The following is a 21,535-nucleotide window of genomic DNA, read 5'->3' as shown; positions in this document are numbered from 1 at the left end:
CTAGGTTATCATGTTAACATCTGACTCTGAGCTCTAGGTTAACATCTGACTCTGAGCTCTAGGTTAACAATCAACTCTGAGCTCTAGGTTAACATCTGACTCTGAGCTCTAGGTTAACAATCAACTCTGAGCTCTAGGTTATCATGTTAACATCAGACTCTGAACTCTAGGTTAACATGTTAACATCAATGACTCTGAGCTCTAGGTTATCATGTTAACATCAATGACTCTGAGCTCTAGGTTAACAATCAACTCTGAGCTCTAGGTTAACAATCAACTCTGAGCTCTAGGTTAACATGTTAACATCTGACTCTGAGCTCTAGGTTATCATGTTAACATCAATGACTCTGAGCTCTAGGTTATCATGTTAACATCTGACTCTGAGCTCCAGGTTATCATGTTAACCTCTTGCTCCTACCTGACACGCAGGCGTCCCATCTAGACATCTGGAAATGCAAATGCGCTACGCTAAATGCTAATAGTACTAGTTAAAACTAAAATGTTCATTAAAATACACATGCAGGGTATTGAATTAAAGCTACACTCGTTGTGAATCCAGGCAACAAGTCAGATTTTTTAAATGCTTTTCGGCGAAAGCATGAGAAGCTATTATCTGATAGCATGTAACACCCCAAAAGACCCGCAGGGGACGTAAACAAAATAATTAGCATAGTCGGCGCTACACAAACCTCACAAATAAAATATAAAACATTCATTACCTTTGACCATCTTCTTTGTTGGCACTCCTAGATGTCCCATAATCACTATTGGGTCTTTCCTTCGATTAAATCGGTCCATATATAGCCTAGATATCGATCTATGAAGACTGTGTGATAAACGGAAAAAAATAGCGTCTTATAACGTAACGTCATTTTTTTTAATTAAAAAAGTCGACGATAAACTTTCACAATACACTTCGAAATACTTTTGTAATGCAACTTTAGGTATTAGTACACATTAATAAGCGACCAAATTGATCCCGAGACGATGTATATTCTTTAGCTGTCCGTCTGGAAATAATGTCCGGGTAAATCTCAACCAAAATATCCGGTCGGAGACTTGAACAAATGGCTTGTCTCTTCTTCGTTTGACCAAGAAACAATGCCTAGGCAATTGACAAGACTGTTGACATCGTGTGGAAGCTGTAGGTATTGCAACCTCAGCCCCATTTATTGTGGTTCGCCTTTATCAATGGGTTGAAGTGGCGGATGGATATATATTTCCATTTTCAGTAATCAGATTTTCCTGCGCTTTTCGATGAAACACACGTTCTGTTATAGTCACAGCCGTGATTTAACCAGTTTTATAAATGTCTGAGTGTTTTCTATCCACACATACTAATCACATGCATATACTATATTCCTGGCATGAGCAGCAGGGCTCTGAAATGTTGCGCGATTTTTAACAGAATGTTCGAAAAAGTAGGGGGTAGGAGTAACAGCTGACTCTGAGCTCTAGGTTAACATCTGACTCTGAGCTCTAGGTTATCATGTTAACATCTGACTCTGAGCTCTAGGTTATCATGTTAACATCTGACTCTGAACTCTAGGTTATCATGTTAACATCAATGACTCTGAGCTCTAGGTTATCATGTTAACATCAATGACTCTGAGCTCCAGGTTAACATCTGACTCTGAGCTCTAGGTTAACATCTGACTCTGAGCTCTAGGTTATCATGTTAACATCTGACTCTGAGCTCTAGGTTAACATCTGACTCTGAGCTCTAGGTTATCATGTTAACATCTGACTCTGAGCTCTAGGTTTGTCAGGACCCGGTTACGAACCCGGGTCTCCGGAGTGAGAAACAGTCACTTAACCAACTGAGCCACGAATAGTCAGCAGAACCCAGAAAATGAGGCAGACACAGCAGTACTTGAGACGGTGTATTTAATGAAGTAAAAAGTGAAGTTCTTCAGGAAAACATGTAACTCCACAACCTCAAAAGGAATTCCACAAGAACAAAGGTAATCCTCCAAGACAAAAATGTAAATCCACAAGGTGGAAGGTTATGCACAAAAAGCCTCAAAAGATACTCAAAAACAAACAAACAAGAACAAAAAACAGTTTCACAAGAGAGTCCACCGGGAACAACAAGAGTTCACAGAGTACTAGGGCTGGGTGCTAACATACAAACACAGAGCAAAGAACTGAGGAAAACGAAGGATTTAAATACAATCAGGGGAAAGGAGGCACAGGTGCAAATAATAATGGGGATCAAGGGAAAACAAAAGGTCAAAAGGCACAATGGGGGCATCTAGTGACCAAAAACCGGAACAACCCTGGCCAAATCCTGACAGAATCCCCCCCTAGGAACGGCTCCTGACGTTCCTACCAGCTCTCTCAGGGTGGAGGGCCCTGAACTGACGAATGAGGTCAGGGTCCAGTATGTCTTTGGCAGGAACCCAGGAGCGCTCCTCGGGACCGTAGCCTTCCCAGTCCACCAGATACTGCCAGGACCGCTGCACCCGGCGGGAATCCAGTATCCGATGGACGGTATAAGCCGGCTGGCCTCCAATGACACGAGGCGGAGGGGGAGGTCTGTCTGCCGGGACAAGGGGAGAAAAAACAACAGGTTTTAATAAGGAAATGTGAAACGTGGGATTAATCTTAAGGGATCTGGGTAAGTGTAGGCGATAAGAAACTGGGTTAACTCTCCTGGCAACCTTAAAGGGACCGATGTATTTTTGGGACAGCTTGCGAGACTCCACCCGTAGTGGTAAGTCTCTTGTGGAGAGCCAGACTCTCTCGCCGGGGCGCAGGGTAGGCCCGGGACGGCGACGTCTGTTGGCTTGTTGTTGGTACCTCTGTGAGGAACGCATAAGATTAAGATGGGTCTTCCTCCACATAAGCCGACAGCGTCTGACGAACTTCAAGGCTGAAGGCACTCTGACTTCTGCCTCCTGGTCCGGGAACAATGGAGGGGCATAGCCAAACTGACACTCGTGCGGGGACATACCAGTGGAGGAGGAGCGCAAGGTGTTGTGCGCGTATTCGGCCCAAACAATGAAGGACGACCATGTGGACGGGTTGTTACGAGTCATACATCAGAGGGTGGTTTCCAGCTCTTGATTCATCCTCTCAGTTTGGCCGTTGGACTCCGGATGGTACGCTGAAGATAGACTGGCAGAAGCCCCCATGAGTTGGCAGAAGGCCTTCCAAAACCTAGAGGCGAACTGGGGACCTCTGTCAGAAACCATATCTTGAGGAATGCCGAAGACTCGGAACACATGATTAATTACCAACTCAGCCGTTTCCTTGGCAGAAGGTAACTTAGTCAGAGGGACGAACCTGGCCGCCTTTGAAAACCTGTCGATAATGACTAGGATAGTAGTATTGCCATGGGATGGAGGAAAGCCAGTAATAAAGTCCAACGAGATATGGGACAAGGGTCTGTGGGGAACAGGTAAAGGGTGAAGGAGTCCTTGCGGGCGGAGGTGAGAAGATTTTCCCTGGCAGCACACGGGACAGGCATTGACGAAAGTGGCAACGTCTTCTCTTATGGTAGGCCACCAGCACTTACGCTGGATGAACTCCAAGGTGCGACCTACGCCCGGGTGACAGGTGAGGCGAGAGGAGTGCCCCCACAGAAGGACCTGAGTCCTCACTGCCTTGGGGACAAACAACCGATTGGCAGGACCTCCTTTCGGGTCCGGTTCAATAGCTTGAGCTCGTCTCACGGTATCCTCAACTTGCCACGAGATCGGAGCCACGATCTTAGCAGCAGGAAGGACAGGCATGTCCGTGTCATCTCGAATGGCAGGAACGTAGACTCGGGACAGGGCATCCGGTTTGAGATTCTTCGACCCGGGCCGATAGGTGAGGATAAACTGGAATCGATTGAAGAAAAAAGACCATCTAGCTTGTCAAGAGTTCAACCGCTTCGCCTGCTGGATATACTCCAGATTTTTGTGGTCCGTAAGCACTTGAAACGGGTGAGAAGCCCCCCTCGAGCCAGTGTCTCCATTCCTTCAATGCCATCTTAACCGCTAGGAGTTCACGATCCCCCACATCGTAGTTCCTCTCAGCCGGGTTAAGCCGGTGTGAGAAGAAAGCGCACGGATGAAGCTTCTTGTCTTCACCCCCCTCTGAGACAGGACAGCTCCAACACCAACCTCTGAGGTGTCTACCTCCACCACAAACGGTTCATCCGTAGTCGGTAGTATCAGGATGGGAGCAGAGAGGACGTGCTGCTTGAGTCCTTGGAAGGCCGTCTCAGCTTCTCTTCCCCACAAAAACCTTGCATTGCCACCCTTGGTTAAAGCTGAGAGAGGGACTGCCACCAAGCTGAAGTTCTTGTTGAACTTGCGGTAAAAGTTAGTGAAGCCCAGGAAACGCTGAACTTCCTTAACAGATTTGGGGGTGGGCCAATCCGCTACCGCCCCTACCTTCCTGGGGTCCATTTGGACTCGACCGGGTTCCACTACAAACCCAGGAATTGTACTCAGGATGAATGGAATTCACATTTTTCCGGCTTAACGTACAGATGGCTGTCTAGGAGGCGTTTGAGTACTTGTCTGACATGCTTAGTGTGTTCTTGAAGAGAGCTCGAAAAGATGAGGATGTCATCCAAGTAAACGAACACAAATATGTTAAGCATATCCTTAAGCACATCGTTTATGAGCGCTTGGAACACCGCTGGGGCGTTGGTCAGGCCGAAGGGCATCACCAAGTATTCATAGTGACCAGTAGGCGTGTTGAAAGCGGTCTTCCACTCGTCACCAGGTCTGATCCGCACAAGATGGTATGCGTTCCGCAGGTCAAGCTTAGTGAAAACAACTGCTTCCTGGAGCAGCTCGAAGGCTGTGGCCATAAGGGGTAGCGGGTAACGGTTACAGACGGTTATGGCATTGAGTCCCCGGTAGTCGATGCAAGAACGTAATCCACCGTCTTTCTTGGCCACAAAGAAAACCCTGCTCCCGCCGGGGGAGGTGGATGGACGCATGAGGCCTGCTTCCAGAGCGTCCTTGATGTAGGTATCCATAGCAGCTCGTTCGGGTGGAGATAGGGAAAAGATCCGACCCCTGGGGGGGGGCAAGTGCCCGGAAACAGTTCGATGGGGCAATCATAAGGTCTATGGGGTGGTAGCATGGTGGCCCTCTGTTTGCTAAATACCAGTTTGAGGTCATGGTAACACTCGGGAACTCGGGTCAGGTCGACGGATTCTAAAGACTCTGGAGAATTCGGGAAAATACAAGTAGCTTGGCACGTAGGACCCCACTGCTTGATAGTGCCCAAAGACCAGTCGATGTGAGGGTTATGGCTGTGAAGCCAGGGGTATCCAAGGACGAGAGGGAACTCGGAACAGGAGATCAAATGAAAGTTCATCAATTCCTGGTGTTGTGAAACTGAAAGTCGCAAGGAGGTAGTGACATGAGTGACAAGTCCAGATCCCAAAGGGCTTCCATCCAATGTAGTAACCCTCATGGGGTCACTTAGAGGTTCAGAGGGAATGCCATTCTCCTTCGCCCAGACACCATCCATGAAGTTACCTGCGGCTCCAGAGTCTATCAAGGCTTGAAGGTGAAGCTTGTGGTTGTCCCAGGAAAGGGTGACTGGAATGAGCAGACGGGAGTTGGACGGATGGGAGGAGGTTATGTACGGGACAGAGCGTTTCCCTGGAGCCCGGGACACGTGGAACGGAAATGGCCCGGTTTTCCGCAATATAGACAGCGTCGCTCCCTCATCCGGCTGTCTCTCTCAGCCTGGAAGATGCGTCCAATCTGCATGGGTTCCGGTGGAGCCAGCGAGGATAAAGGTGGGGACTCGGAGCTGGGACTGATAGGGGCTAGAGGTCTACGGTTGAGTTCTCTCTCTCTCAGACGCTGGTCAATGCGTGAGGCGCTCTGGATAAGAGCGTCTGCTAAATGACTTAAATGTAAAATGTAAATGTGAGGCCAACTTGATCAGGGACTCGAGATTGTCCGGTGGTTCCCGAGTGGCCAGTTCATCTTGGATAGTGTCGGAAAGGCCTTCCAGAAAGCACACCGTGAGCGCCTCGTTGTTCCAGCCACTCGCTGCTGCCACCGTGCGGAACTGGATGGCATAGTCCGTCACGCTACGCCGACCTTGGTAGAGTCAGGAGCTGTTTGGCTGAGTCAGGACCACTGCTTGGGCCTTGAAACACTCGTTTGAATTCTTCAGCAAAGGCAGAGTAGCTGGCACAGCAGGAACTATGGGCATCCCACACAGCAGTAGCCCAGGCCAGGGCTTTTTCCGACAGCAGGTTGATGATATATTCGATCTTAGACCGGTCGGTGGGGAACGACGAGGGTTGCAGCTCGAAGGAGAGAGAACATTGGGTGAGAAACCCTTTACAAGCACTTGGATCACCTGAGAACCGTTGGGGAGGTGGAAGACGAGGTTCAGCCAGAGGGTTAACTGCCATGGGTACGTGAATCTGAGGTACTGGGACGGGAACTGTTGCCGGGGTAAGTCGATCAGATATCTGCTTTATGGAAGTCAGCATCTCCGACAGAAGATGAGAATGTCTAGCCATTAAGGCCTCTTGCTGAACCAGGGCGGCTTCGTGGCGTTGGACAGTCTCCTGGTGGTGGGACAGCATGGCAACAAGGTCCTGGGAACTGGCTGCCTCTGGGTTCATTTTTGGCTCTGTGTTTCTGTCAGGACCCGGTTACGAACCCGGGTCTCCAGAGTGAGAAACAGTCACTTAACCAACTGAGCCACGAATAGTCGGCAGAACCCAGAAGATGAAGCAGACACAGCAGTATTTGAGACGGTGTATTTAATGAAGTAAAAAGTGAAGTTCTTCAGGAAAACATGTAACTCCACAACCTCAAAAGGAATTCCACAAGAACAAAGGTAATCCTCCAAGACAAAAAGGTAAATCCACAAGGTGGAAGGTTATGCACAAAAAGCCTCAAAAGATACTCAAAAACAAACAAACAAGAACAAAAAACAGTTTCACAAGAGAGTCCACCGGGAACAACAAGAGTTCACAGAGTACTAGGGCTGGGTGCTAACATACAAACACAGAGCAAAGAACTGAGGAAAACAAAGGGTTTAAATACAATCAGGGGAAACGAGGCACAGGTGCAAATAATAATGGGGATCAAGGGAAAACAAAAGGTCAAAAGGCACAATGGGGGCATCTAGTGACCAAAAACCGGAACAACCCTGGCCAAATCCTGACAAGGTTATCATGTTAACATCTGACTCTGAGCTCTAGGTTAGCATGTGACTCTGAGCTCTAGGTTAACATGTGACTCTGTCTTACAAAATGTTTCACTTTGGGAACTCAGACAGTTCCCACGCATTCCCCTTCAATCCCACCCCTGACAATCTCATGTTGGATTTGAACATGTAAACAAAATGTCATTGTTGTTTCATTGTCTCTTTCTGTTGTGTTTCAGGACAAAATCAATAGTAGCCAGGATCTGTTTAACCGTCATCTAACCAGACCACCACCAGACTATAAACAGCCCCGAGGAATGGTCCAACCTACAGGCCTTTTCACAGGTACATCATTCATTTCAATCATTCATTGCTTCCATGTAAGAAGGAAAAAAACAGTATTGGCTCTTAATGGTTTTCCATCATTGTTTGTGTCTGTATGAGCCAATCAGAACAGGATCCTAACAATCTTTGTGTATTCAGGTATGAGTTCTTCCCAGTCGTTGTCGACCAACGGGTCTGACCAGAGTGACCTTCTATCCATGTCCTGCCACATGCCCAGCGGCCCGGGATCCAAGATGACCCCTCCTCCCACGGACTGGAGGTTTGGAAGAGGCCCCCACACTCACCAGATCCAACAGCACAACAACCAGACCAAGATGGGACTCGGAGTCGGAGGAGGACTCAACCAAAACAAGTCCAGGTTCCCTGGTCCTCCCAACGGCCAGGGTAATGGGTTTGAGGTGGGTGGTCTTACCAGTGTACAACATCCCTCAAGGACATCAGTAGGCCAACAGGGTGGAGGGATGCCCAGTCAGGGGCAGGGTCTCGGGCTGGGGGGTGTGATGGGCTGGCCTCCTGGAGCTAAAGCTCCCATCATGGTCCCTGGGTCTCTCGGGGTAAGGCAGCCCCCGAACTCGCTCCAACCACAGGGTGCCCATTCCCAGTCTCAGCTCGACATGTCCAGCCACCAGTACCCTCCTGGCCCCCGGCACATAGGCCCTGGCCCACCCAACCAGGTGGCACCAGAAATTGGCATGCTGCCTCTGAACCCAGCCCTCCGCAGCTCCACCACCACCACCAACCCCAGACCCAACCAACCCATGATGCCTCCTCTGCCAGGGCTACCAAGCCTCAACCAGGCCTCTCCGGAGCAGAGGGTTCCCCCTGGGGGCAGCTCCATCGGGGTCTTCCCACCACATAACCACAACCCTGGGGGCAGCTCCATCGGGGTCTTCCCACCACATAACCACAACCCTGGGGGAAGCTACCAGACCCAGAACAGCCGGGCTGTTAACCGACTGACCTTTGAATTCCTCCAGGAGGGAGACAACACCGTCCCAGGGATCAACACTGACTCAGACTTCATCGACTCGCTGCTGAAGTCTGGATCCGGCAACGACGACTGGATGAAAGACATCAACCTCGATGAGATCCTGGGCAGTCACTCATAAAGTGACCTCGATGAGATCCTGGGCAGTCACTCATAAAGTGACCTCGATGATATCCTGGGTGGTCACTCATAAAGTGACCTCGATGAGATCCTGGGCAGTCACTCATAAAGTGACCTCGATGAGATCCTGGGCAGTCACTCATAAAGTGACCTCGATGATATCCTGGGTGGTCACTCATAAAGCGGGATGATGTGGGATTGCATAAATAGGGCCCAGAGTTTTTCCATGCAGCTCTCATGAATTCAGGGGGTTCATTCCAGAGAGTTTTTCTGTAGAACAATTCCACAGAATTGGTGGCCAGTTTTTCAATCAAAACATTCCATATAATTGGGAGCGCTGGTCAGGAGTTTTTCCAGGTTAGATGGGCCATGTGGTGTGGAATAACTCCTGGCCTTAATTATAGGCTCCAACTAGAGCCAGGAGCTCCCCCCTTCTTCTGGTCTGGATAAACTCCAGGACCCATCCATAAAGACTGATAACTGCAAACGCAGAACTTTCCCCATACAGAGACTATGGATGGCCTTGGGTTCTGCATCCCAAATGGCACCCTATTCCCTTTATAGTGCACTACTTCTGACCAGGATCCATAGGGCTATGGTTGAAAGTAGTGCACTATATAGAGAATAGGGTATCATTTGAAACACAGACCATGAATGGCCATGAGTCAGAATTCACCTAAAGGGATTACATTTGCAAAGCTATAATGTAATTTTGTAAACCCAATATATAATTTGATATCTAATTGTACTTTTTGTGTATTCCTGTGAAGAAATATATATTCTGTATAATAATATTTTAGTACATCATAAAGGTTCATTGAATAAGAAGATTCTCTGACAGCGTCTTGACCTGATTCTGAATATATTCTATCAAACCTTTCTCTTTTCATAACATGGGTATCGTCCAAAAATGTCACCCTATTCCATACATAGTGCACTACCCCGTCTTCATTATGTAGGGGACAGGGTGTCATTTCTGACACAGATATGGGAGGTAGTGTACTGCTAGTGACTAGAGCCATCTGGGCCCTGTAATACATTGGGTAGAGGGGTCCAACCATGAACAGGAAGTGGCTGTCATACTTCCAGACTTTGTCCCAAATGACACCGTAAGTCCCCTTTTATTACCAGTAGTAGGGAATAGGGCGTCATGGCAGGATATACCTCCCCTTTTATTACCAGTATGCTCTACCACATAATGCTCTGGTCAGAAGTAGAGTACTGTAGTAGGGAATAGGGCGTCATGACAGGATATACCTCCCCTTTTATTACCAGTATGCTCTACCACATAATGCTCTGGTCAGAAGTAGAGTACTGTAGTAGGGAATAGGGCGTCATGACAGGATATACCTCCCCTTTTATTACCAGTATGCTCTACCACATAATGCTCTGGTCATGCTCTACCACATAAGTAGTAGTACTGTAGTAGGGAATAGGGCGTCATGACAGGATATACCTCCCCTTTTATTATGCTCTACCACATAATGCTCTGGTCAGAAGTAGATTACTGTAGTAGGGAATAGAGCGTCATGGCAGGATATACCCCCCCAGACCCATCGTGGTGTTTCATGTTTTGAATGATGATGCTGTCTCAAGTGTTTGTTATATGTACCACAGACACGTGACTTTTACTCATGTTATTTCTACTTTTCTGGCTTATCGCCTGGTTTGAACGGCAAGCCACATCCGGAACCATTTATTTTTGATCTAATATTTAATAATCTATTGGGAGAAAAAAATATATACGACATTATAAACAATCTAATGAATAAAAATGTTTTTAAATAAAGAGCCTTTGTACTTTCTGTTCCTGTTCCTGGAAAGATCAGGATTATTTAGAGAGCTAAATATTGGAAGAAATTAATTTGTTTAAAACTGTTCCAACTATTGTCTTTCTCTCTCTCTCTGAGTCAACTACTCTCCACATGATATACACTGCAGTGCTAGTTAGCTGTAGCTTATGAAAGCTTATGCTTTGAGTACTAGATTCATTCTCTGATCCTTTGATTGGGTGGACAACATGTCAGCTCATGCTGCAAGAGCTCTGATAGGTTGGAGGACATCCTCCGGAAGTTGTCATAATTACTGTGTACGTCTATGGAAGGGGGTGAGAACCATGAGCCTCCTAGGTTTTGTATTAATGTCAATGTACCCAGAGGAGGACAGAGGCTAGCTGTCCTCCGGCTACACCATGTTGCTACCCTACAGAATGCTGTTTAGGCTACTGTAGACCTTCTTTGCAAAATAGTGTGTTTTAATCAACTATATGTCGTATAAAAACCTTTCCCATTACAAATGTAGATATAGAGGACAGAGAACAGCTTTCTTAGACTCAACAACTCAATTATCAGCAGACAAAAAAATAATCACTAAAAACAGTTCACCCAAGAAAACATATTCGATGCTGTTAAAACATTCGCATGGAGAACCAGGAATGGATAGCTTCCACATAGAATACTATTCAACATTATGACAACACACATGTCACTCAATGTAGTACTTCCTAGTTCCATGTATCAAACAGCTATTTCAGTCATATTAAAACCAGGAGAATCTGGAGTCCCCTGCTGATTATAGACCCATAAATGTAATAAATTATGACCATAAAATTAAAAATAAAACATATAAACAAGGTAAACGTCTCACCAGACGAGGTCAATAAAATAAGGTTTAGTAAAAATAGACACAAACATACAAGAACATGTTTCAGTTTAAAATAATATGCAAAAATATCAAATCAAATTTATTTATAATTTATAATTTATATTTTATTTATTTATTTATATAGCCCTTCGTACATCAGCTGATATCTCAAAGTGCTGTACAGAAACCCAGCCTAAAACCCCAAACAGCAAACAATGCAGGTGTAGAAGCACGGTGGCTAGGAAAAACTCCCTAGAAAGGCCAAAACCTAGGAAGAAACCTAGAGAGAAACCAGGCTATGTGGGGTGGCCAGTCCTCTTCTGGCTGTGCCGGGTGGAGATTATAACAGAACATGGCCAAGATGTTCAAATGTTCATAAATGACCAGCATGATCGTATAATAATAAGGCAGAACAGTTGAAACTGGAGCAGCAGCACGGCCAGGTGGACTGGGGACCGCAAGGAGTCATCATGTCAGGTAGTCCTGGGGCACGGTCCTAGGGCTCAGGTCCTCCGAGAGAGAGAAAGAAAGAGAGAATTAGAGAGAGCATATGTGGGGTGGCCAGTCCTCTTCTGGCTGTGCCGGGTGGAGATTATAACAGAACATGGCCAGGATGTTCAAATGTTCATAAATGACCAGATATATCTATAGATTTATTAATAATGGCTGTTAATTTTCTATTCAAATCTTTGGAAACTTTGTACTTTCCAGCAGAAATAATACATTTTATAAACATATTGTATGAATGTCCTAAACCAAAAATATACACACATAATACATTCTCTGATGAAATTGCTTTTGGAAGAGGCACAAGACACGGATGTCCCCTCTCCCCCCTCCTGTTTGCACTGGCAATTGAACCTTGCAGAAATAATCAGATCGGACCCAAACGTAACAGGTATCAGTATTGGTAAACATGAATAGCAACTAAACTTATTTGCAGATGATCTCCTGATACACCTGACCAATATTGAAAACACAATTTTGCTAAAAATATTTTCAGAATACTCTAGTCTCAGGATATAAAATAAATGTGGAGAAAAACAAAATGGCAATAGGAAAAGGATAAATAATTATGGTCCTTCTGTAGCTCAGTTGGTAGAGCATGGCGCTTGTAACGCCAGGGTAGTGGGTTTGATCCCCGGGACCACCCACACGTAGAATGTATGCACACATGACTGTAAGTCGCTTTGGATAAAAGCGTCTGCTAAATGGCATATATTATTATTTATATATAACTCGTGATATACAGCAGTCCTTTAACTTCTTATCGCTGCAGGGGCAGTATTGAGTAGCTTGGATGAAAGGTGCCCCGAGTAAACGGCCTGCTCCTCAGTCATAGTTGCTAATATATGCATGTTATTATTAGTATTGGATATAAAACACTCTGAAGTTTCTAAAACTGTTTGAACGAGGTCTGTGAGTATAACAGAACTCATATGGCAGACAAAAACCTGAGAAGAAATCCAAACAGGAAGTGGGAAATCTAAGGTTGGTCGATATTCAACCCAGCACCTATTGAATACACAGTGGGATATGGATAAAGTTGCAATTCCTATGGCTTCCACTAGATGTCAACCGTCTTTAGAAACTTGAATGAGGCTTCTACTGTGATGTGGAGCTGAATGAGTCAGATGTCTGGTCACACGCAATTCACATGATAGCGACCTGCTTTCCATTGCTTCTCTACATACAAAGGAATTCTCCGGTTGGAACGTTATTGAAGATTTATGATAAAAACATCCTAAAGATTGATTCTATACTTAGTTTGAAATGTTTCTAAGACCTGCAATGTAACTTTTTAAAAGTTTTTGTCCGATGTTATGCTAGACCTGCACGTGCGTTTAACAGAAGTAGCTATTTGGACATAAATAATGGATATTATCGAACAAATCAAACATTTATTGTGGAACTAGGATTCCTGGGAGTGCATTCTGATGAAGATCAACAAAAGTAAGGGAATATTTATAATGTTATTTCTGTTGACTCCTACATCACAGATCATTTTATTTGTTTTCTGGGCACCGTTCTCAGATTATTGCATGGTTTGCTCTTTCCGTAAAAAAAATGTGAAATCTGACACAGCGGTTGCATTAAGGAGAGGTATATCTATAATTCCACATGTATAACTTGTATTTTAATCTATATTTATGATGAGTATTTCTGTTGAATCAATGTGGCTTTGCAAAATCACTGGATGTTTTTGGAACTAGTGAACATAACGCGCCAATGTAAACTCAGATTTTTTGATATAAATATGAACTTTATCAAACAAAACATACATGTATTGTGCAAAAAGATGCAGTTTTTTGTTTTTTCACGTGTTATTTCTTACATTGGTACCCCAGGTCATCTTAGGTTTCATTACATACAGTCGAGTTGAACAACTGAACATAAGAGCAGCGTCAACTCACCATCAGTATGACCAAGAATATGACTTTCGCGAAGCGGATCCTGTGTACTGCCTTTCACCCAGGACAACGGAATGGATCCCAGCCGGCGACCCCTAAAAACAACTTTGAAAAAGGGGAAAACGAAGCGGTCTTCTGGTCAGACTCCGGAGACGGGCACATCGTGCACCACTCCCTAGCATTCTCCTTGCCAAAGTCCAGTCTCTTGACAACAAGGTTGATGAAATCCGAGCAAGGGTAGTATTCCAGAGGGACATCAGAGACTGTAACGTTCTTTGCTTCACGGAAACATGGCTCACTGGAGAGACGCTATCGGAGACGGTGCAGCCAGCTGGTTTCTCCACGCATCGCGCCGACAGAAACAAACATCTTTCTGGTAAGAAGAGGGGCGGGGGCGTATGCTTTATGGTTAACGAGACGTGGTGTGGTCATAACTGTTATGCAGGTGAATGAGGACCCAAAAGCGACTTGGCGAAAACAGAGTCTTTAATCCAGTAAAGGAAATATGCAATACTCCTAGACAAATCGGAGCGGTAAATAAAGCATAAAAAACAATTCCACTCGTAATGACGAGAACAGACTGGAGACTCGATCATAAACTGTAGGTTGCCTCGGGAAGGCACTGACCGTAGCAGACTCAGACACCTGCTCACCACGCAGCATCTGAGGGAAACACGACACGACAGGGCGAGACAAAGACACAGCACGGTGAACAATATACAAGGATCCGACAGGACAGAAACGGAAAACAAGGGGAGAAATAGGGACTCTAATCAGGGGAAAAGATAGGGAACAGGTGTGGAAAGACTAAATGATTGATTAGGGGAATAGGAACAGCTGGGAGCAGGAACGGAACGATAGAGAGAAGAGAGAGAGGGAGGGAGAGAGAAAAAAGGGAACGAACCTAAAAAGACCAGCAGGGGGAAAACGAACAGAAGGAAAAGCAAAATGACAAGACAATATAAGACAAAACATGACAGTACCCCCCCCACTCACCGAGCGCCTCCTGGCGCACTCGAGGAGGAATCCTGGCGGCAACGGAGGAAATCATCAATCAGTGAACGGTCCAGCACGTCCCGAGACGGAACCCAACTCCCCTCCTCAGGACCGTAACCCTCCCAATCCACTAAGTATTGGTGACCCCGTCCCCGAGAACGCATGTCCATGATCCTACGTACCTTGTAAATAGGTGCGCTCTCGACAGGGAGGGGGGGAGGGAAGACGAACGGGGGGTGCGAAGAAAGGGCTTGACACAGGAGACATGGAAGACAGGATGGACGCGACGAAGATGTCGCGGAAGAAGCAGTCGCACAGCGACAGGATTGACGACCTGGGAGACACGGAACGGACCAATGAACCGCGGAGTCAACTTACGAGAAGCTGTCGTAAGAGGAAGGTTGCGAGTGGAAAGCCACACTCTCTGGCCGCAACAATACCTTGGACTCTTAATCCTACGTTTATTGGCGGCTCTCACAGTCTGTGCCCTGTAACGGCAAAGTGCAGACCTCACCCTCCTCCAGGTGCGCTCACAACGTTGGACAAACGCTTGAGCGGAGGGAACGCTGGACTCGGCAAGCTGGGATGAGAACAGAGGAGGCTGGTAACCCAGACTACTCTGAAACGGAGATAACCCGGTAGCAGACGAAGGAAGCGAGTTGTGAGCGTATTCTGCCCAGGGAGCTGTTCTGCCCAAGACGCAGGGTTTCTGAAAGAAAGGCTGCGTAGTATGCGACCAATCGTCTGATTGGCCCTCTCTGCTTGACCGTTAGACTGGGGATGAAACCCGGAAGAGAGACTGACGGACGCACCAATCAAACGACAGAACTCCCTCCAAAACTGTGACGTGAATTGCGGGCCTCTGTCTGAAACGGCGTCTAACGGGGAGGCCATGAATTCTGAACACATTCTCGATGATGATTTGTGCCGTCTCCTTAGCGGAAGGAAGTTTAGCGAGGGGAATGAAATGTGCCGCCTTAGAGAACCTATCGACAACCGTAAGAATCACAGTCTTCCCCGCAGGCAAAGGCAGACCGGTAATGAAGTCTAGGGCGATGTGAGACCATGGTCGAGAAGGAATGGGAAGCGGTCTGAGACGACCGGCAGGAGGAGAGTTACCTGACTTAGTCTGCGCGCAGTCCGAACAAGCAGCCATGAAACGGCGCGTGTCACGCTCCTGAGTCGGCCACCAAAAGCGCTGGCGAATAGAAGCAAGAGTGCCTCGAACGCCGGGATGACCAGCTAACTTGGCAGAGTGAGCCCACTGAAGAACAGCCAGACGAGTAGAAACAGGAACGAAAAGAAGGTTACTAGGACAAGCGCGCGGCGACGCAGTGTGCGTGAGTGCTTGCTTAACCTGTCTTTCAATTCCCCAGACTGTCAACCCGACAACACGCCCATAAGGAAGAATCCCCTCGGGATCAGTAGAAGCCACAGAAGAACTAAAAAGACGGGATAAGGCATCAGGCTTGGTGTTCTTGCTACCCGGACGGTAAGAAATCACAAACTCGAAACGAGCGAAAAACAACGCCCAACGAGCTTGACGAGCATTAAGTCGTTTGGCAGAACGGATGTACTCAAGGTTCTTATGGTCTGTCCAAACGACAAAAGGAACGGTCGCCCCCTCCAACCACTGTCGCCATTCGCCTAGGGCTAAGCGGATGGCGAGCAGTTCGCGGTTACCCACATCATAGTTGCGTTCAGATGGCGACAGGCGATGAGAAAAATAAGCGCAAGGATGAACCTTATCGTCAGACTGGAAGCGCTGGAATAGAATGGCTCCCACGCCTACCTCTGAAGCGTCAACCTCGACAATGAATTGTCTAGTGACGTCAGGAGTAACGAGGATAGGAGCGGACGTAAAACGTTCTTTTAGAAGATCAAAAGCTCCCTGGGCGGAACCGGACCACTTAAAACACGTCTTGACAGAAGTAAGAGCTGTGAGAGGGGCAGCAACTTGACCAAAATTACGAATGAAACGCTGATAGAAATTAGCGAAACCTAGAAAGCGCTGCAACTCGACACGTGACCTTGGAACGGACCACTCACTGACAGCTTGGACCTTAGCGGAATCCATCTGAATGCCTTCAGCGGAAATAACGGAACCGAGAAAAGCAACGGAGGAGACATGAAAAGAGCACTTCTCAGCCTTCACGTAGAGACAATTCTCTAAAAGGCGCTGGAGAACACGTTGAACGTGCTGAACATGAATCTCGAGTAACGGTGAAAAAATCAGGATATCGTCAAGGTAGACAAAAACAAAGATGTTCAACATGTCTCTCAGAACATCATTAACTAATGCCTGAAAAACAGCTGGCGCATTGGCGAGACCAAACGGCAGAACCCGGTACTCAAAATGCCCTAACGGAGTGTTAAACGCCGTTTTCCACTCGTCCCCCTCTCTGATGCGCACGAGATGGTAAGCGTTACGAAGGTCCAACTTAGTAAAGCACCTGGCTCCCTGCAGAATCTCGAAGGCTGATGACATAAGGGGAAGCGGATAACGATTCTTAACCGTTATGTCATTCAGCCCTCGATAATCCACGCAGGGGCGCAGAGTACCGTCCTTTTTCTTAACAAAAAAAAACCCCGCCCCGGCCGGAGAGGAAGAAGGCACTATGGTACCGGCGTCAAGAGACACAGACAAATAATCCTCGAGAGCCTTACGTTCGGGAGCCGACAGAGAGTATAGTCTACCCCGAGGAGGAGTGGTCCCCGGAAGGAGATCAATACTACAATCATACGACCGGTGAGGAGGAAGGGAGTTGGCTCGGGACCGACTGAAGACCGTGCGCAGATCATGATATTCCTCCGGCACTCCTGTCAAATCGCCAGGTTCCTCCTGAGAAGTGGGGACAGAAGAAACGGGAGGGATGGCAGACATTAAACACTTCACATGACAAGAAACGTTCCAGGATAGGATAGAATTACTAGACCAATTAATAGAAGGATTATGACATACTAGCCAGGGATGACCCAAAACAACAGGTGTAAAAGGTGAACGAAAAATCAAAAAGAAATAGTCTCACTGTGGTTACCAGATACTGTGAGGGTTAAAGGTAGTGTCTCAAATCTGATACTGGGAAGATGACTACCATCTAAGGCGAACATGGGCGTAGGCTTGTCTAACTGTCTGAAAGGAATGTCATGTTTCCGAGCCCATGCTTCGTCCATGAAACAACCCTCAGCCCCAGAGTCTATCAAGGCACTGCATGTAGCACCCGAACCGGTCCAGCGTAGATGGACCGACATAGTAGTACAGGATCTAGATGGAGAGACCTGAGTAGTAGCGCTCACCAGTAGCCCTCCGCTTACTGATGAGCTCTGGCTTTTACTGGACATGAATTGACAAAATGTCCAGCAAGTCCGCAATAGAGGCACAGGCGGTTGGTGATCCTCCGGTCCCTCTCCTTAGTCGAGATGCGAATACCTCCCAGCTGCATGGGCTCAGTCTCTGAGCCAGAGGAGGGAGATGGTTGCGATGCGGAGCAGGGAAACACCGTTAACGCGAGCTCTCTTCCACGAGCTTGGTGACGAAGATCTACCCGTCGTTCTATGCGGATGGCGAGAGCAATCAAAGAGTCCACACTGGAAGGAACCTCCCGGGAGAGAATCTCATCTTTAACCACTGCGTGGAGTCCCTCCAGAAAACGAGCGAGCAGACAATTCCTGCTCGTGTCTGCCGAGCATGGCTCCTTGGATCTCGACGGCAGTGTTACGAGCGTCTGTAGTCGCTGGGTCCATTCTTTGGTCGGATCCTTCTGTTATGCAGGTGAATGAGGACCCAAAAGCGACTTGGCGAAAACAGAGTCTTTAATCCAGTAAAGGAAATATGCAATACTCCTAGACCAATCGGAGCGGTAAATAAAGCATAAAAAACAATTCCACTCGTAATGACGAGAACAGACTGGAGACTCGATCATAAACTGTAGGTTGCCTCGGGAAGGCACTGACCGTAGCAGACTCAGACACCTGCTCACCACGCAGCATCTGAGGGAAACACGACACGACAGGGCGAGACAAAGACACAGCACGGTGAACAATATACAAGGATCCGACAGGACAGAAACGGAAAACAAGGGGAGAAATAGGGACTCTAATCAGGGGAAAAGATAGGGAACAGGTGTGGAAAGACTAAATGATTGATTAGGGGAATAGGAACAGCTGGGAGCAGGAACGGAACGATAGAGAGAAGAGAGAGAGGGAGGGAGAGAGAAAAAAGGGAACGAACCTAAAAAGACCAGCAGGGGGAAAACGAACAGAAGGAAAAGCAAAATGACAAGACAATATAAGACAAAACATGACAATAACAACATACAGGAACTCAAGTCCTTCTGTTCACCTGATTTAGAATTCCTCACAATCATATGTAGACCGCATTATCTACCAAGGGAATTCTCTTCGATTATAATCACAGCCGTATATATATCCCCCCCAAGCAGACACATCGATGGCTCTGAACGAACTTTATTTGACTCTTTGCAAACTGGAATCCATATATCCGGAGGCTGCATTCATTGTAGCTGGGGATTTTAACAAGGCTAATCTGAAAACAAGACTCCCTAAATTTTATCAGCATATCGATTGCGCAACCAGGGCTGGAAAAACCTTGGATCATTGCTATTCCAACTTCCGCGACGCATATAAGGCCCTGCCCCGCCCTCCTTTCGGAAAAGCTGACCACGACTCCATTTTGCTGATCCCTGCCTACAGACAGAAGCTAAAACAAGAAGCTCCCGCGCTGAGGTCTGTTCAACGCTGGTCCGACCAATCTGATTCCACACTCCAAGACTGCTTCCATCACGTGGACTGGGATATGTTCCGTATTGCGTCAGACGACAACATTGACGAATACGCTGATTCGGTGTGCGAGTTCATTAGAACGTGCGTTGAAGATGTCGTTCCCATAGCAACGATTAAAACATTCCCAAACCAGAAACCGTGGATTGATGGCAGCATTCGCGTGAAACTGAAAGTGCGAACTACTGCTTTTAATCAGGGCAAGGTGACTGGAAACATGACCAAATACAAACAGTGTAACTATTCCCTCCGCAAGGCAATCAAACAAGTAGAATCTCAATTCAACGGCTCAGACACAAGAGGTATGTGGCAGGGTCTACAGTCAATCACGGGTTACAAAAAGAAAACCAGCACCATCACGGACCAGGATGTTTTGCTCCCAGGCAGACTAAATAACTTTTTTGCCCGATTTGAGGACAATACAGTGCCACTGACATTGCCCGCAACTAAAACATGCGGACTCTCCTTCACTGCAGCTGACGTGAGGAAAACATTTAAACGTGTTAACCCTCGCAAGTCTGCAGGCCCAGACGGCATCCCCAGCCACACCCTCAGAGCATGCGCAGACCAGCTGGCCGGTGTGTTTACGGACATATTCAATCAATCCCTATCCCAGTCTGTTGTTCCCACATGCTTCAAGAGAGCCACCATTGTTCCTGTTCCCAAGAAAGCTAAGGTAGCTGAGATAATCATGAAGTGCTTTGAGAGACTAGTCAAGGACCATATCACCTCCACCCTACCTGACACACTAGACCCACTCCAATTTGCTTACCGCCCAAATAGGTCCACAGACGATGCAATCTCAACCACACTGCACACTGCCCTAACCCATCTGGACAAGAGGAATACCTATGTGAGAATGCTGTTGATCGACTACAGCTCGGCATTTAACACCATAGTGCCCTCCAAGCTCGTCATCAAGCTCGAGACCCTGGGTCTCGACCCCGCCCTGTGCAACTGGGTACTGGACTTCCTGACGGGCCGCCCCCAGGTGGTGAGGGTAGGCAACAACATCTCCACCCCGCTGATCCTCAACACTGGGGCCCCACAAGGGTGCGTTCTGAGCCCTCTCCTGTGCTCCTTGTTCACCCACGACTGCGTGGCCACGCACGCCTCCAACTCAATCATCAAGTTTGCGGACGACACAACATTGGTAGGCTTGATTACCAACAACGACGAGACGGCCTACAGGGAGGAGGTGAGTGCCCTCGGAGTGTGGTGTCAGGAAGATAACCTCACACTCAACGTCAACAAAACTAAGGAGATGATTGTGGACTTCAGGAAACATCGATGGAACAGTAGTGGAGAGAGTATTAAGTTTTAAGTTACTCGGCGTACACATCACAGACAAACTGAATTGGTCCACCCACACAGACAACATCGTGAAGAAGGCGCAGCAGCGCCTCTTCAACCTCAGGAGGCTGAAGAAATTTGGCTTGTCACCAAAAGCACTACAAACTTCTACAGATGCACAATCGAGAGCATCCTGTCGGGCTGTAACACCGCCTGGTACGGCAACTGCTCCGCCCACAACCATAAGGCTCTCCAGAGGGTAGTGAGGTCTGCACAACGCATCACCGGGGGCAAACTACCTGCCCTCCAGGACACCTACACCACCCGATGTCACTGGAAGGCCATAAAGATCATCAAGGACAACAACCACCCGAGCCACTGCCTGTTCACCCCGCTATCATCCAGAAGGCGAGGTCAGTACAGGTGCATCAAAGCTGGGACCGAGAGACTGAAAAACAGCTTCTATCTCAAGGCCATCAGACTTTTAAACAGCCACCACTAACATTGAGTGGCTGCTGCCAACACACTGACTCAACTCCAGCCACTTTAATAATGGGAATTGATGGGAAATGATGTAAAACATATCACTAGCCACTTTAAACAATGCTACCTAATATAATGTTTACATACCCTACATTATTCATCTCATATGTATACGTATATACTGTACTCTATATCATCTACTGCATCCTTATGTAATACATGTATCACTAGCCACTTTAACTATGCCACTTTGTTTACATACTCATCTCATATGTATATACTGTACTCGATACCATTTACTGTATCTTGCCTATGCTGCTCTGTA

At 47.1% G+C, this 21,535-nt stretch overlaps 1 protein-coding gene across 3 annotated transcripts in view; it reads left to right on the top strand.

The window, feature by feature from the left end:
- Positions 1–9,974, top strand: part of zmp:0000001236 (mastermind-like protein 2) — a 177,956-nt gene extending 167,982 nt beyond the window's left edge. For all 3 annotated transcript variants that reach the window (XM_046293599.1, XM_046293597.1, XM_046293598.1), the window contains 2 exons: positions 7,371–7,476; positions 7,615–9,974. In XM_046293599.1, coding sequence (XP_046149555.1) covers positions 7,371–7,476; positions 7,615–8,585 — 1,077 coding nt within the window. In that variant the 3' untranslated portion in view covers positions 8,586–9,974. The remainder of the gene's footprint in view (positions 1–7,370; positions 7,477–7,614) is intronic.
- Positions 9,975–21,535: the final 11,561 nt, after the last annotated feature.

Source organism: Oncorhynchus gorbuscha, linkage group LG13, assembly GCF_021184085.1.
Source record: "Oncorhynchus gorbuscha isolate QuinsamMale2020 ecotype Even-year linkage group LG13, OgorEven_v1.0, whole genome shotgun sequence".
Taxonomy (NCBI): Eukaryota; Metazoa; Chordata; class Actinopteri; order Salmoniformes; family Salmonidae; genus Oncorhynchus; species Oncorhynchus gorbuscha.
This window is presented reverse-complemented; position numbering and strand designations above follow the sequence as displayed.